At 40.2% G+C, this 17012-nt stretch overlaps 1 protein-coding gene across 1 annotated transcript in view; it reads right to left on the reverse strand.

Annotated features, from left to right (window-relative positions):
• The window catches only part of MAPKAPK3 (mitogen-activated protein kinase-activated protein kinase 3), a 46130-nt gene extending 29784 nt beyond the window's left edge, over positions 1–16346 (reverse strand). The window contains exon 1 of the mRNA XM_008945105.1: positions 16122–16346. Coding sequence (XP_008943353.1) covers positions 16122–16346 — 225 coding nt within the window. The remainder of the gene's footprint in view (positions 1–16121) is intronic.
• Positions 16347–17012: the final 666 nt, after the last annotated feature.

Consider the following 17012-nt stretch of genomic DNA (forward strand, 5'->3'; position numbering starts at 1 on the left):
GGACAGACACCCATCCACACGCATTGATGAGGTAAACTTGGAATACCTCCACTCTGTGTGTTATTGGCTTCACATCGGGCAAAGAACATAGATTTGGGACAACGCAAGTAACAGGCAAATCCCTAGAAACTTGGTTCGTACTTCATGTAGGCAAAACAAGTTTTTCCTCTAGTCTTAAAAAATGGTTGAAAAATTTCTGCCAAAACAACTCTTGCAAAACTATTTCTGTTCAGCACAGGAAGCGCCATCCTTCAAGTCTTGTCAGAATATTAAGATGAGGGAGGCCCTGTAGATCAAAGCAATCCCACCAGGAAGCTAAACTGTGAGTCCTGCCTCCAGGCAAGTGCTTTCTCCAGCCCAATCTCATGGCTTTCCAGAGGCACGGCACAGCTGCCTGGTAAGAGCACTTGAAGCACAGCCCTCACAATATCATAGTTTTTCCTGACATCTATTTTCTTCTTTTGACATGAGATTTATCACATTAGTCACAGCACTGATGTCTTCACCAAGATAAACCACTCTCTTAACTTAACAGATACTTTCCCCAAGCAAGGACAATGACTTTGGTGGTTATTTTTTTTTCTTTCCACAATTAACTGTGACACTGCCTGAGAAGCTAGTCACATCAGAAAAGCAATCAGTATTCTATCTGAGACGCCTCTTCCTGATGCTGTCTTCAAACCATATATATTCAGCTTTCATCATTGCTCACCTTTGCAAACACCCATTATCAAGAACGATCTGCTCTTGGAACAATTCAGATAGTTGATGCTTCCCCCCTTTTTTTTGATAGGTGATGCCTGCCACTCGATGCTGCAGTTTGCAGGGTGCACATGGTCGTTCCAGCCACGCCTGAAGCAGTTCCCACACCAGCACTGTTGCAGCGATTCAGATGAACCCTGATGTAGCATAAAACTGACAGTCTCCAAGTGCAGGCACGCAGAAAATTCTTTAACTTTTCAAATGCTGCTTTGCTATCATTAATTAATCCCCAGAAGGAATAAAGGTATGCTCAAGTGTCAGTCTGCATCATTCTCAATATTTTACTTCTGCCCATTTCTCCCATATTCTGGAGAGGTACATGTCTTCCATTTTGTTTTGATTGTAATTGTACTGATTACCGTTATTATTCTATACCTTTTACTTCTGCTTAAAAATAATTTTCAAAAACAGAGGAATCAATGACTTCACACAAAGCTCAGCATCTTTTACTGTAACTTCATCGTTTGCTTTGTTCAAATGCAATCTCATTTTTCTAGGAAGACTGGGTGTTATAAAGAGCCAAGGACTTGAACAGAAGACTTTCTAACTGTATTAATGCCTGCTTAATCCAATAATCACAACTAAGCATTATATTTATACCACCATTACATTACACAAAATTGTGCCATTACATGGCTTTTTTTGAAAATACGTAATTTTCTACCCTTCTGATTGTAACTTATTTTAATTAAAATCAGAAAATCAATAATTCTTAGACTCATTTATGTGATTGCTCTCCTCTTTCAGCAATGGTCATTATCTCTATGTCTGCCAAACCCAATATACTTATTAGTTGTTTTTCTTTTCCTCAGTTCTACAGGGCAACACTAGATCATTTGCAAGCTGTATTTCTTTGTCATACAAAGTCTATGGATATGTAATTTGCTGCCTCCTATCCTCTCATTTCCAACTAGCAGTAAAATGGGTGAAGTTAGAAGATATTTATTTCATGCTTCCTTACTTTTGGGGCAATTAACAACAAATTACATTTTAAGAATAGAAGAGAATGTTAACTAAGTCTGAGAGTATTTGGCAATTCTGCACTAGGCTTCTTAAAACACTTGACGTCTGTTACTCCAGCAAAGAGACCCCAATTCAACAGCAACAGCAAGCAAAGGGGAACAGGCTGAGGTACAACACATGGAAGCAGCTCTTGGAGCAGCCAAGCTTCCTGGAAGGCAATGCTAACAGCTGGCTCATGTTTTCAACCATCTAGCTACAGACACTATATAAATCACTACTGCTAGCACAGAAGGAGATGCTGTAACTTCAGGTTACAGGAACTACAGTTGTTGATACCTGTATCCAACTTCAGGTTACAGTGCTGAAGTGCTGGGGCTTACACCAGCCCTGAATGAGGGTTGGCATATGCCTACACAGTGCATGTGCTGCATGGGAATTCTGGTTATCAAAAGGGCTCCTCGAATCCTCAAAGGAAGTGGAGTTCCCAGGGCAGTGGGACAAGATCGTGAGTCTCTCTCTGGGAAACTTCTACACAACTGGACTCATCACCTGGCTGATTCCACCTCCCAGGGCATGGTTCCTGAGTCAGCTCGCTCCCTTCTCCACACAGTGTGCTGGCGCATTGGCGTCTTCCTCCCTCCGGCTGTCCGGCACTTTGGATCTCTGGTGTGTGCTGTGGGAGCAGAGGGCGGAGTTTGGCTTTTGGTCTGCCCGTTAATGACAATCTCATTCTATACTGGGCAAGCAGTCAGCAGGAGAAGCCCACATGCTAAAAGCTGAAGGTAACAACTGCATGTAAAAAGCACTTTGGGAAAACAGTAGAAGCACACAAACCCCATAGCTCCTCCAAGTCTCCCATAGGAGTACTTAAAAGAGCTAGGTAAAATTTGGTATATTCGGCTGAGTAAAATCCTCACACATCAACATTTCTTCTCCTCACACATTTGGCAGATTTTGAGATGTAAATCAAAATGCTGAAATTGGAACATAGACTTCACAGGCCCAGCATTAAATCACGGTCCTCTAATGTCATCAGAAGCACAAATGAGGTACACTTACGTTGAACTGCAGAAGTAGCAGGTTTTGGTCTACTTTTTCTTATATTCTTGATTTATATTATGCATGGAAGCCAGAGTATTTCCTGAAAGCGGCAATGCTTACTGACTTTGATTTTCACAGTTGGTGAGAAAACAAACACAAAGCCAAAACTGAATTCCTAATTCAGTCCAAACTCCAACAGACTTTTCAGAAAAAAAGGGAGAAAAGAATATAACATTTTTGGTTTAGTTACTCATCCTACAAGTTTGATTTTTTTATGTATTTCTGGTTACTAATAAGCCTCTAGTGGGCTACAGTTCCAAGTAATTAATGTTTATTTGTTCCCTTTTTTTCTAAGTAATACAAATTTTGACTCTGGAGTTCTCTTACAAAGATACATACAAATACACAAAAAGGGCAAAACTATGTATTTTATGGTGAGCTAACAAGCCCTATGATTTCAGAAAACAGGAGATATGCAAATAACATACCAGAGCTTACATTTCTATATAACTAGTAAAAAAAAAAAAAAATTAAAAATTAGGAATCATTAAAAACTAACAGGGTATATATCAACTGTAAAGACAAAAGAAAGTAGAGAGATAATACGCTTCTACCTGGCCTCAGAAAAAGTTCAAATGCAAATACTAGTTTTATATTTAATGCAATTTTACTTTTTTCTTCTTCAATGTATACCTTATTAAATGAAAAATTTAAAACTGAAAGCCCTAAATTTGGTAGCTTTCAAAAAGATTAACAGCAAATTTAATCATACTTCAGAAGTTTGGTTTCTATTTATTGTAGGCTAATGGATCTGAGGGAAGAAAATGGGGAAAAGTGCAAAGAGTGATTTCCCCTCCTATAAAAAAAATAAAATTGACATTTACTGACATGTAGCAGATAAGATGCAATCCTTCCAGAGAATGAATAGCAGAAAAAGGTGGGGGTGGAGGAGAAGGGAATAAATTTCTGCCCTGATTACACAAAGGAAAAAAGTTAAAAAGCGTGGAATAAACTGAATGAAAGCACAAACCCACGAGTATTTGCAGATGAAGCTCTCCCAAGCATGGAGGAGGCTGTCAGAGGTTCCAGGAATACTGATTTTTGGCTCCCTAGAAACATTCCCTACAAAACAAGCAGTGAGCTACAAACCATTAATGGTAAGTTCCTACTGAACTGGAAAAGAGATCATTGCTCCTGATGTCTCAGCAGCAGTAATCAGTGACCAATACACACTAACACACAGCTCAGAATCTGCACAGCATCACATTTATTTATTGATTCAGGAAAACGCTTTATAATTTAATTAACCCATTTTTTAAAAAGTAAATAGAAAAAAAGAAGAATCCCCACAGATTCTGTAGCAGGAACATCAATCACTCTATGTAGATGTAAGCTGAAATGCAAAACATCAGCCAAGATTTCTGTACGATCATGCAAAAAAACCGTGTGGAAGAATCTAAAGACTGACTACGGTGCAAAAGGTACAAGGTACTTCAATTCATAACCTGCAGATTTAGATTAGATGTGGTAAGAAAGTGTAAATTATCTTCACTAAAGTTAATTTCTTTTAAAATTAAAGTTTAAGTATTATTTGAAGGCTTGAACAGACAGCTTAGGCCAACTCAATGCTGCCTGATTTCTCAGTAGGGTTACTACGTTAGAAAAGTCACTCCTCCTTTGAATCACTTCCAGTTAAGTACAAGAAACTGAGGAAACTCTACTCTGGTGAACTCCTTAATAAAAAAAAAAAAAATGTACCAGGAAGGTTTGAAAGATATCATAATTCAGAGAAAGTGAGAAACCTTTGAGTAATGAGAAGCAATCAAAACCCAAAACCTTAATTCATATTAATCCTAAACAGCACTAATCTCAACCAGAGAGTGTTTAATGCCTGTGTCCACATAAAGGAGTAATGACATGCAGTTGTCTCCTGGTGACCCTGTACGCAGCAGGAAACCTGGTGCAGATGGAACACGTTAACATTATTCACTTTTAATATAACGCAGCGCAGCATTCCTCCGTGACGCAGGTGGCGGGTTGCACACAGGAGAGGCTGGGGACTAGCAGCGATGTTAGCAATACCATCCCCTACCAAGCCACCCCCATTTTAACCTGCTCAAATGAAGTTCAGTAGATCAGCTTTAAAAGACAGCAATGACCATTCTGGTCTACCAAGTCAGAGAAGCCTCAAGAAACAGAGATAAACAAATCATACCTGGAATGCTCATGACTCATGTCAGAAAGCAGTTGTTGGGCGCACAATACAAAGGCACAGCACCCTGGATGGGCTCAGATGTTCCAGTATGCAAGGTTTACATAAACTAACCAGAAAACATCCATCTCCTTGTGACCTTTAATACTTGGGACAGATAGGAAAGATGACATGTGATAAACTCCACATTCAGCAGTACCATGGCTGCTTTCCCATCCTATCCTCAGAGGATTGCCACACTGCTCTTTCTGATGCTACCCAAGCTCCAAGTTCAAACTATTCTTCTTCTCCAAAACTGCCCTCCTGTGAATGTGCTCCTTTGCTTGTAGGATGCAGGCAAAGTCCTGCTTTAGTTTTTAAATTAAACAATCCTACACAGTTATTAGCTCATATTGCCAAAAATCAAGACTGTCACATATACCGGTTTGCGGTATTTTGATTTTACAAAAAATTATTATTTCTGTGTTGGATGTTTTATTGCACCAACACTTGTGAGAACTTTCTCCATATTTCCTCTGTGAGACTTGGCTTTTGGCAACAAACGCACAACACTGCATTCATTCACCCTCCCTCACACCTCCACAGCAGTGATTCAGACAGCAGAGAGGTGGGAAAGACTCAGGATTAATTGTTCTTGTATCAGGTCTTTTATCAATAATGCATATTGTTGTTTTCTCCTCCTCCCTACTGCAGTAAGAGGTTAGTTTTTGTAGAACTTGAGTGTCATGTCCCAATTTTCAACAGTAACAGGCACATAGGCCCAGCCCAAGTCAAGGCAGTCACATTCACCTGCCAAAACAGAGGCATGCCTGGCAATCAGGGTTTCTGAAATGCAACTGGAACTGAAAGTCACTCTCACACTCCCTCCGCCTTCAAGAGGCCTTTAATCACAGCATCTCAGCAACAGGAAAAGGCTATTACAGAGCTGAGAGACTAGAGGAAAATTCCACTTGATACCAATCCACCAGAAGTCAGACTGTTTCTAAATTAATTGACCTTTTCTCATCCACCACTCTGACTTTGTCAGCCTGCTCCCCTCCACTGTGGTGCTGGAAATCCTGTGAGATGCTGCTTTGTAGTTTCCAAACATAGAGAAAAGCAACTGAAAAATCACCCAGCTAAACATGGCAAACCTGACAAAATACCAAATTCCAGCAGACAAGACAGCTATCCAGATTTTGCCCTTTGTAAGAATGACTTTTGTACCAGGAATCCCAATGAAGAGTCAGATGCTTGTTCAGAAAGTGAACAGAAATAAACGTTAAAAATACAACCAGTGAGTTGCAATTAAATTCTAAGTTGCAGATACAAAGCTTAGTCATTAGAAGTCAATAAAAGGCATCCAAAAATTGAATTAAAGTCATATCTGCATTTGGGTATGTGATTTCATCACTTATTACAGCCAATTTAAAACAAACTTCCCATTGCTGTAAAGTTTCAGCTTCTGGTTTAAACTGTCTTCAGCAGATACTATTTTTATGTTACTATGATTTCTATTAAAGGTCTGAATAAACAGCAGAAAGTGCCTGAAAAGAAGTTTCAAAAACCTTCCTCTGTTTGCACTTCCACAACCGAAGTCTGATAAAAGTGCTTTCCTGCCCCGCCCTTCGGGAGGTGGGGGAGGATTTAAATGTGAATAGCCATTGTGAAAAATCTATTGCACTTTATGCTTACACCCTGGTTTAGACAAGAACAACTTGCCCAGGAAGACACACCCTGACATGAAACTCTTATGCAAGTGGTGGGCATTACCCAGAGCTACAGTCACCTGCGAGGCTGAGACAAAAGCTCCACCTCCCTCTCCTTGGACAGGAGAACTTTTTACACCTGCAGCAGTAATAAACACAAAACAAGCAATAAAAAGTCTTCTGAAGCTCAAAGTTTCATTACTTATCCTGACATTTTTGTAATCATAAGCTGTAACAAGATAAAAAGACCACAGCCAAATTCCTAAAGTACATTGAAACTATGGGGGGGTTTCCTCACATTTGCACTCAGAGAAGTGCTTTTTTCTTCAAGATCTTCACAGCATTACTACCACTCAGCTCCTGAGGTCATGAATTTCCCAGGTTAACTATGTATTAGGAAGATATTTGTAGACAATGCAATGTCAATAGGGGTGAGGCTTAGTCCCCACACTAAGGGGATGTGTGCCTCAGAACACCTATCTGAACAGGTTTATTTGAAGCAGGTTTCACGTTACTGGGCAAGATAAAAGGACAGATCACTTTTCTTGTGATCATTCATAACCAGACATGGAACAGGGATCAGAAAGGAGAGTGCTCTACCACAGACTTAGTGCTACAGGCTTTGCATATATGGAAGTGCTATTCTGTTCACAGAAAAACTCTTCAAAAAGCAGAGGACAGCAGCCTTCAGAACAGAGGGCCTGAAAGTACAAGAAGGTTCTAAGCACTTAGGAAACATCAAGCCCTGTCACACTCCCAGGTGTCAAAGTTTGACTGTAAATTGATTGAAAAGGGAAGAGTAGAACAAAATGAAAAGCTTTTACTCTTCACAAAGACAACAGAGACGTTGCACTATAGTGTGGCTGCAGTGAGGGCCTCTACCACGGCAAGGCAGCCGAGCCAGAAAACGCAGCCCCCTCCCCACCTTTGAGCACTGACATCTTTGGTGTTAACAACTCCGTTGCTGTGGAAACCAGACTGCTTTTGACAAAGCCACATTGACTAAAAGCAACATGTGGGAAAATGGAATAAGGACCTGAGAGAATTTAAGCCTTTATAAGAAAAATAAATAAATAAATACTTTTTTGGTTTAAAATGAAGCCGGTAGAGTATTTCCTGCCATTGGGACTCCAGATGAGAAGAACAGCAGCAGCTATGGCAATACCAAAGGCCAGGCCTTGTGGGACTCCAAGGAGGATTTTAGGGACTTTTCATCCCTGAAATACATGGTAAATGTGATGCTCGGGAGCATGCAGGAGTCCCACACAGAACACAGGTGTGCGAGGTGGCTGCTCCCTATCCAGTTTTTAATTGCTCTATTTTGAAAACCAAAATAAACCCCAAATCCACCTCCAAGTGTAACAGAAACACCAACCACAGTTAGAAACCACTACTTGAGTGCTTTCATAAGGTTTACAGCTAATTCACACCTAGGCAAACTACTCACCCCAGCCAACATTTCACCACAGAAGAAAGTTCAGCGGATAAAGGGCATGAGTCACTCCACACCCTGCCATTTCCAAACAGTTTATATATTTTAGAAGTGCTGTCCAAACAAAAAAAAAGTTTTTTCTGAACTCCCCTCAAGCAAGGGGCTTAATAAATCTGTCCTCAGCCCTAACTGATGCAGATCCCAGGAGCTGCCCCAGGGCCTATTACTTGGAACGCCATTGTACTTAAGAGAGTATTCAAGGAAAAAAAAAAAACAAAAAAAAAAACAACCACAATAATCCTGGGAAAAAGCCCATGGAGAAGAGCCAGAGTTTGAACTGGCAAGACTTAAGATCTGTGAACAGTGCAACTTTAAGAAGATTGGCTCCTTAGCCAGAACATCTGAAATTACCCATAAAGATGGCACATTGAGGGTGGTTTGGTTTGGGTTTTTAAAGCAAGTTCAGCAAGCAAACTTCTCTGAAGGAAAAATTAGCTTTACACAAATTTAATATCTGCATTTTCTCTTAAAACAGGTCTTGAAAGCTTCAGTGCAAAATGTCACATATTACAAAGATTCAGGAACTAGGAGGCCACCCGTGATTTACATGCTGAGCAAGAATTCTCTCCCCTTCATTCCCGAGGTATTAAAATGCTGGAGCGTTAGAACTTAATCTCATTAACAGAGCTTTGAATCATCTCAAGTACTTGGGAAGTCTGTGCAGAATACCACAATCCACAGAGTTTATACACTCTAATCCAGACAGAGCGCGCCACCAGCTTTCACTGGCGACAGTGGAAAGAAGTTCTCACGGCTTTCCAATTCAGTAAACGGGTCATCTGCTCTCCACCTCCCACACTGGCCACATCTCTGCCACCTTCCTTCTCATGAATGTCACCACATCTTCTCACAGCATAAGAGCCACAATGCAGACAGTTCAAACAACTCTACCACAGCCAAAGAAATGAGGACAGCTATGCGGACTGCTCTGCTGTTGCTATTAGGCTATTACACACGATCCTGAAGTGTGGTGTTCCAAAGAGATATTTAACATGGAAAAATTCCATACCAAGGAAACATGTGTGCATCATATGAGAAATGGGAACTCTTTCAGGGTCAAGCAAATCATAATTGCATAAACATTTAGAGAATGTTGCATATAATTATGTAAATAAGTCAATGATTGCATTTTTTTTTTTTTTTAGGGAAAAAAAATTCACTGCACACAGTTAATAGACAACACAAAACAGTCTTGATAGGCAAGCTGTTAATCTACGGACTTTCACAAATTTACATTGGCTCTTGCTCCCACCGACAGTGACATCTTCTTTCCCTGGGCTTCCTGTATATTTATCAACCATGAAAAAATCTCTTTTTTTCTGCTGAGACTTAACTGGCAGCAAGCTATCATAAGAAGTCATTTATGCTCAGACCAGGGTGCTCTTACACAGGGTGCTACCACAGACAGAGAAAAATATACTAAGGGAAAAAAGATGTGTGTAAGCCATGGCATTCAGGTGTAGCCCTGATTCTTCCCAAATTATAAATGATGTTATTGTGTTTTTCCAGTCTGGGTATCTCTCTAGATGCTACTACCATACGTAAATGAGGCTGAAATACACAAGTCTTGTAAATTAATTTTAAAATTCCTGATTATGGTTTTCTTGTGCTAAAGCTGATTTGCAAAATCCAGTTACCCGTAATGAGACTCCCAGCTAGCATGAATCGGGAGGTTCTACTTCAGTTAAAAGGAATAGGAGGACTTAGGCTCTAAAGGGAGGAGGGAAAGGCAAAGAGAAGGGTCTACTAGATCAAAGAGGGTGTCAAGTGCTTACTCGTGTCTGACTGATACGCACACGTGCATGCACATGTGCTCTCCCTTTAAGCACTACCCTCACAGCTGAAATAAGACACATCTGTAACACCTTCCCAGGGCTTTGAACCTGGGTAAAGGCAGGAGAACACACCTTGATCTTCCCAAGCTTTGCTACTACACAAGTCAGGGTATGACTTGTGCCAGCTTGCTAACAGATTGGAAGAGAATACAGAAGGTGCAAAGTAGCACCAACATAGTTTTGTTTTTTTCAAGATGACTTAATGGTTTATGGCACTTGCCTTTCTGTTTGCACTTTTTAGTCTTAGTGAACTGACACTGAACCTAGTAAGAATTTACTACCTGCAGATTTACTATTACAGACCAAGTCTATTTTTTTTTTTTAAATTATTTGCTGTATTTCGAATAAGAAGATCAGTCAAGAATGTTAGATCTTCAAAGTAAACTGATAAAGTCCAGATTTTTTAAAATTAGCTAGTCCAACTGACACTCTGGAAGGTACCATTCCAGCCCAAATATGTACAAAGTACTCAAAGACTCAGATCTTGAATGACTCACTGGTTTAAAAGCAATCCTTGTAGCAGTGGAAACGACCCACTTTTTAATCAACTGCACGTTATTTTAGGTATTCTATGCATATTTACGTAATACTTCGCAAGACTGGCACTGAAGGATAAAATTCAAGGACCAGTCTCATGCTATTCATATTTTAGGTACTTCTCCATACAGTGGGGGCTGCCATTTAACTAGAACTTTTCTGAACTCATATTCGTTCTACACTGCATCCAGCTTTTATCTACAACACATAGCTCCCAGAGTTTTTTCCTCTGCTGTGTCAGATAAACCAGTATAAATATGCTGCAGGAAACATGGTAGGTAAGAGGGAACTACAGAATACTTCACTAGAAAGTGCTCATTTCCTTCTGAAACATGAAGTCATCCCAGTAAAGTAAGAGCTCCTTCATCCAACACAAATCCTAAACAACTATCACAATTTGCTTCCTTGAATTCCCACCACAGTTCTAGCTTAGTACATTATTCTTCCTCATTCTAAAAGTGCTGAAATGTTTCATTCCTAATCCAGCATAATTTTCTTCTCTTCTAAAAGTGCAGTCTATAGCATCTAAGAAGATTGTTAACATTTCCTATTCTACAGTCAATCATCAGCCTAAAATAACCTTCACTTTCACAGCATGCATTGCCTTCTCCACTGCTGTATTCTTTTCCTTGATCATCATCTTATTTCAAGCAATAAACAGGGTATTTTAAAAGTATCAGCTACTGGGATAAACTTGCAAAACAGATACTTTGGGCTGTACAGTCTCCTGTTTGTGAACAATCATGACCCAACTTCATCGTATGCTACCTGAGATCAGACTATACAGCAATCAGCTGATGTGATGCAATATTACTTAATGTAGTCAGAAACATTCAAATGGAGTGAGAGGCAGAAACATAGCCCAAGACTCAATGAAATGAAGGTAGGTGATGCAGAATGACTACCTTTCTCCACAACGACCCCATTCTGGAAAGCAAACAACCTTCTCTATATAGTCAGTCCTTAGTGTGGTTTCCAAGAACCATTTTGGGAATTCATTTTTGTTTTTTCAAAATTTCTTTATCCATTACCTATTTTCCTTCCTTCTAAGCACAAAGTTATGCTAATACTCTTATGAATAACAGTAGAGCCTCCTACTCTGTGATTATCAGTCACCAAAATTCTCTTAAATCTAAAAGGCAAGGAGCTGTTTATTTTTGGTTTTTTTTTTGCATTATTTGACTTTTAAGCATCATGTATTTGTCTTCAAACCAGCAAGTTGTATATACTGTATTGTTGGCACCTAGCAGCACAGGACATTTCCTATGAGGCGGGTCATGGCTTAACTCACTATTTATTCTACAGGATAAGACATATATGTGGATGTGGCATGTACAGTTTAGTGGTGGATTTGGTAGTGTTGGGTTAATGGTTGGACTCAATGATCTTAAGGGTCTTTTCCAACCTAAATGATTGTGTGAACCAGGAGGTGCATTCATATACTCTCTGCCTTAACCTAGAAGTGTCAGATGACTGGAAGGCAGCCACAGTACATGGTGCATACACACAGTGCTTCAGGGAGAAGCACTTTACCAATGCTATGCTGTTATTCAAGAGGATTTTCACACCAGCAAAACCAATACACTCATAACCAATATACTTAGTTTTCTTGAAGTTCCAAGGTCCTTTGCTGCTATGCTCGAATTATCCTTCCTTTTCTTCTCCTGGAAAGAAGCAACTTTGAAGTCCATTTACTGAAGGTGAGTAGTATGCCAATGACATGTAACACTTTTTTTAAACCCCAAAACACCTTCCAAAATCCTGAAGCTGCAGATGCAGAGAAGTCCCAGTACTGCAGTAGAGCACTCTCTCTCTTTTTTCTGATCCCAACTCTGAGCCTTTTCTACCATCTTTCACAAAATTAAAGTAGGCCACCAAATGCATCAAAATATTATTTTGACACCACTTAGCAGGCACTTGTACCAAAAAACAAAGAAAAGTGAGAGAAAAAGAAAGAACAGGGAACTGTAGGTTTGGGGTGTTTTTTTTCTTTTTTTTTCTTTTTTTTTTTTTTTTAAATGGGAGGCACGTCCCAGGAGTTTTCATTTATTCTCACAAGCAGTCAGCTATTTTGGTCTCCTCCTCTCCCCAAAACCAGGGAGGAATATAAAAAACAGCAGAGAACACCAAGGCTGATGACAGTGTTGAAGGAGTGGATGTTAAATTTTAGCCCCAAAAGGTAAAGTGAACAGAAGGGGGCAGGCTGGTAAAGAAGAGGTAAAAATAGAAGAGTGACTAGACTTCACTTGACCGCTATTTCTGGATCAACTATGGAAAGAGATACGAGAAGGTTTTCTGTTTGTAAGGGCGAGACAGACCAAAACAGAGTTGCCTTCTAGAAGGCTACAGTCCTGCACAGCAGCTTTGTTTATGCTTCTACTTTTCTAAATTGCTGTGTTCGCACTATTTGGAAACAGTGCCATTCAAGTGTCATTATGTGTCTAAGTAAGTAACCAGATTAGATTTTCTGGAGCCGGCCAGCAATGCGTGTGGCATTTCAATCCAACCGAAATCGAGCTGACAGAACATTCTAAAAGTGTGTAGCAAATCACAATGCCAAGCAGAGTAAACTAAGCCACATAATACTTTAGGAAAAGGACCAGAGCCCTGCAGGATCTCCAAGAGGTTGTCTTGTGTTTTCCCACTCTAAAGTGATTAGTGAAATTCTAACTACTTCCAGTTATGGATACAGGCTGAAGAGAAGACAATAGGGACCTCCCAATTACAGTATGTAGTGCTTGACTGACACATGGCTCTGGGAATGAATGTTTCTGCCTGTCCGAGCCCTTTCCTCTTGAGTATCTCAGTTAAAATTCCTTCCATTGAGTACTTTCTATCCAGATCCTGGCTGTGCTGGCTTTGTTCCCACATAAAAGAAAACCTGCGGGCAGAAAGCAGTGCCATCTGCCAAGTCAGAAGCTGTTTTGATGGGCAAGCTTGGTGTGAAGGGGAACAGGCTATCATGCTTTATCTTCAGCAGCAGGAGTGATGTTTTTCCTTTCCCAGGAGGAGGTTACAGCAAGCATACTCACGCCTGAAGCATTTGTCCACAAACATACATAGATCTCAACGGATATTGCACAAGCAACCTCCAGAAAAAAAAAAAAAAATCCAGCCAGCATCCCTTTTTTCCTGTTCAACTTGCAATTTAATCTTTATATTTCTCTTTACCAGTTGCTTGCGTGTTTTTTTTTTTTCTCCTTATTTACCCCACCCCCCACCCCATGACAGCTTCATCAGCCTCCACTTTCTGTTCCTGTAAGTGAATAACTGTCATCACACCTAGGAAGTATAAACAGTGGCAAGGCAGAGGCACCAAGTCCCCATTATCCCTACACAGAGAACTCTGCACTGAAAAGCTGTATCTGAACATTTCTACCCAAGTTTCCTGTCCCTTTTCCATAACTGTTTTGACTGGATAGTTTGCTCTGAAGTTTTATTTGGAGCAGGTCTGGGACTTGTGTAGCCCAGTTCAGGTTTCACAAAAAACAATGGAAAAAAAAAATTTCTCTGAATATTTTCATCCTTGTAAATATCTTTAGGGCTAGGAAAAGATCTTTCTATTCTTGCCAATTAAGCACAGTTTTGATCCTTCCTTGTTGGGTAATCTTCTCATTAGACCATCTTTAGAGAGTATAGCGGATTCTCTCTGGGCTGCTGGCAGTTTTACTTAATTGCATATTTAACTATTTATTCAGCACTTAAACTCATAATGATGAGAAATACATACACACAAGCAGCAAACTATTATCTGCCACTTAAACTCCCTAGAGAACTCATATACATCTTAATATTTTTGTCCCTTTCAGCATAAAAGCATACACATTCCACCGCCGGGGGAGGACGACAAACACACACAGAAGTCATTTTGGTGATACAATAGCCATGACTGACAAAACTTTAGGAAGTGGGTGTGGGGGCGGGGTGCTTTGGTCCTTAATATATTTTCAAAGTTCTGAAAAAAATCAGCCAACTTGATCAGTGCTAAACAGAAATTAGTATCTACTATAGGTTCCTCCTTCCCACAAGGCAAAGGGCATTATATCAGGGCACAGCAACTTTCCTTCTCCATCTCCCCAACTCTGAGTGATGAATTAAAAAAATATTTTACAGATTCTAAGATCCATAGGAATTTATTTTCTATTTGATTTCAGAGCTACAGAATTTGCTCTGGAACACTTGTTGTCACTGGACTGTGCTCTGGAACAACAGTGTCTATTTTAAAATGCTTCCAGACATTATAACTGCAAAATCTTTGAAGTATGAATGGTCTATGATCAGCAACAAAGCCACTGGACTCTTCAAAAACAGCAGAGCAGCTTCAGTATTAACAATTACCCTTCCTCAAAGTATGCTAAGTATAGAAATTAACACTGATAGCACTTCAGAAGGGTCTGATGAATGGATCACCTGAGTTGCAGAAACCTGACACTCCCCCATGCAGGTGCATAACCCCAGTACTTCTAGTCTGTTTGCCAAAACCTCATTTCCCCATGATAAACTTCTGTGCGTCAGCTACATAAAACTAACACAAAATACTGTGATAAAGAAGATGAGAGTGTCATAAACAGGTGAATTAATCAGCACATTGTTGTACTATAAGCTTTTCTAGTTCCTCTGTTAAAAATCTTTGCAATGCACAAAGCTACCAGTCTGCTCCGTGAAGGCAGAAAGGCCTTGCCTGGGATGGCAGTTTCATGTGCGTAGAGGCAAGACCATATCCAGACGTTGGCAGACCACTAGCAGATCTGTCCTGGAGTGTGACGTTTAAGAAAAGGAAGGGTACCTGAAATCCTTCTAGACATCTCAACTAGTCTAACACCAACAAGGACTCAGTAACATTCCTAAGTAATTCTCCCAATAATTACTTCAGCTGGTTATCAGTCTTACCACACAGAACCATTTGGTTCTCATTTGGGCTGTTTTTTTTCTAATGATGTACTTTAAAAGCAGCAGGGAAATCTTCAGGTTTCAAAGCTGTCGAGCAAAATGCGGGTAAGCTTTATGTCCTCTAAGGAATGGTTATTACTCCATTTTTTTTAAGTAGCACTTATCATCATAAATACCTACTAAACTTACTTGCCATATAGGTGTAATCAATGCTTTCCCAGATAATACTCTTTGTAAATGGATCATAAATAAAAAGTAAATAAATAGGTGAGTAAACAACTAGAAATACCCTTGAGAAAAGTCCTCAAAAGGGAGGGAACCCTAAAGACCGATGAACATTTAAATACTTCCCAGTTTAGGCCTATTTCACTGCACAGGTTCCAAAACAATTTCCAAATATTGCATACTACAATTACTCAAGATCTAGCAAGTTCTCTCCCCTGCTTTTTTGTCTTTTAAATATGAATATATGGATTTCACAGCTGGTAACTTCCTTCTCAAAACTCACACAGAATATTCTGGAATAGACTCAAGTTTGGACTACAATGTTGTAAGTAAGAGTAAACATTTCTACATATTTAAATCCTTCACACAGCACTCTGTGAAATGTAAGCAGCAGAAGAAGTAGTTTTTATGGGACTCTGGGAGTGAACTCTGGCCTCCAAACCACCAATAAAGAAAAAAAGAAAAAGCCTACATACCTTCAAAGCACATTTCTGGCCTGTCTCCTTGTTGAAACACTCCAGTACTTTGCCATTGATTCCCAGCCCTAGCACCCGTTTGGAGAGTTTGTAGTCATCTGTAACTGCATGTTTTTTTATCTCTAGCTTGACATGGGCCTCTCCCCCAGGCAAAGATTTCACGCTGCTCTTGCTATCCACGTGATTCTCTGGCTGGGATTCCTGTTCACCTTCACTTTGTTCCATATCAGGAAAGAGTCTGAGATGACAGAGATAGCAACAGATTCCCTGTGTAGTATCCTCAGCTGAGAACCTTCTTAGGCGATCAAACCCAGTGTTTCAAACAGTCCATTTACTTGCCATTTAGTCCTGAGTAAAAATGTAAACGAGCATTAGTAACCCATGTTAATTACCCGCTGTCTCACCTAACTACTTTTCTGTCTTCTTTTCTTAACAAGGTGACCAGGAGCTAAAGAGACCTAAAGTGGAGGTTCACCTTAGGAAAGCACACTTTTTTGTTTTTAGCTTTACAGACCTGTTACCCCTGCCCCCCGCTCCCCGTTCCAGTACACACAGCTCAGTCTCTAGTTATAAATTGCTGCTTTCACTGCAACAAGTGCCTGTGCTGAGTCTCGGAGTAAAGTTGCAGCCAGCTAAGCTCTATACCACAGGACAGAGACAGCTGCTGCTTCAAGGAGGTTATAAACCTGCATCAACAACTTGTTGCCTCAGTGCTTTATGTAGAAAACTCCACAATGGTTCCCTGCCTTATGGGAACATCCCAAGTTATGTGAAAGAAGCATGAATACCTGGATTAAACCCCATCGGACCCCACATTGGGCCAGTGCTTCCCAAACTGCCCCGGTCCACAGAGCGAGGGGTGGGTGCGGCATTACTGAGGGGACCATCAGA

Source organism: Merops nubicus, unplaced genomic scaffold, assembly GCF_000691845.1.
Source record: "Merops nubicus isolate BGI_N331 unplaced genomic scaffold, ASM69184v1 scaffold7828, whole genome shotgun sequence".
Classification (NCBI taxonomy): Eukaryota; Metazoa; Chordata; class Aves; order Coraciiformes; family Meropidae; genus Merops; species Merops nubicus.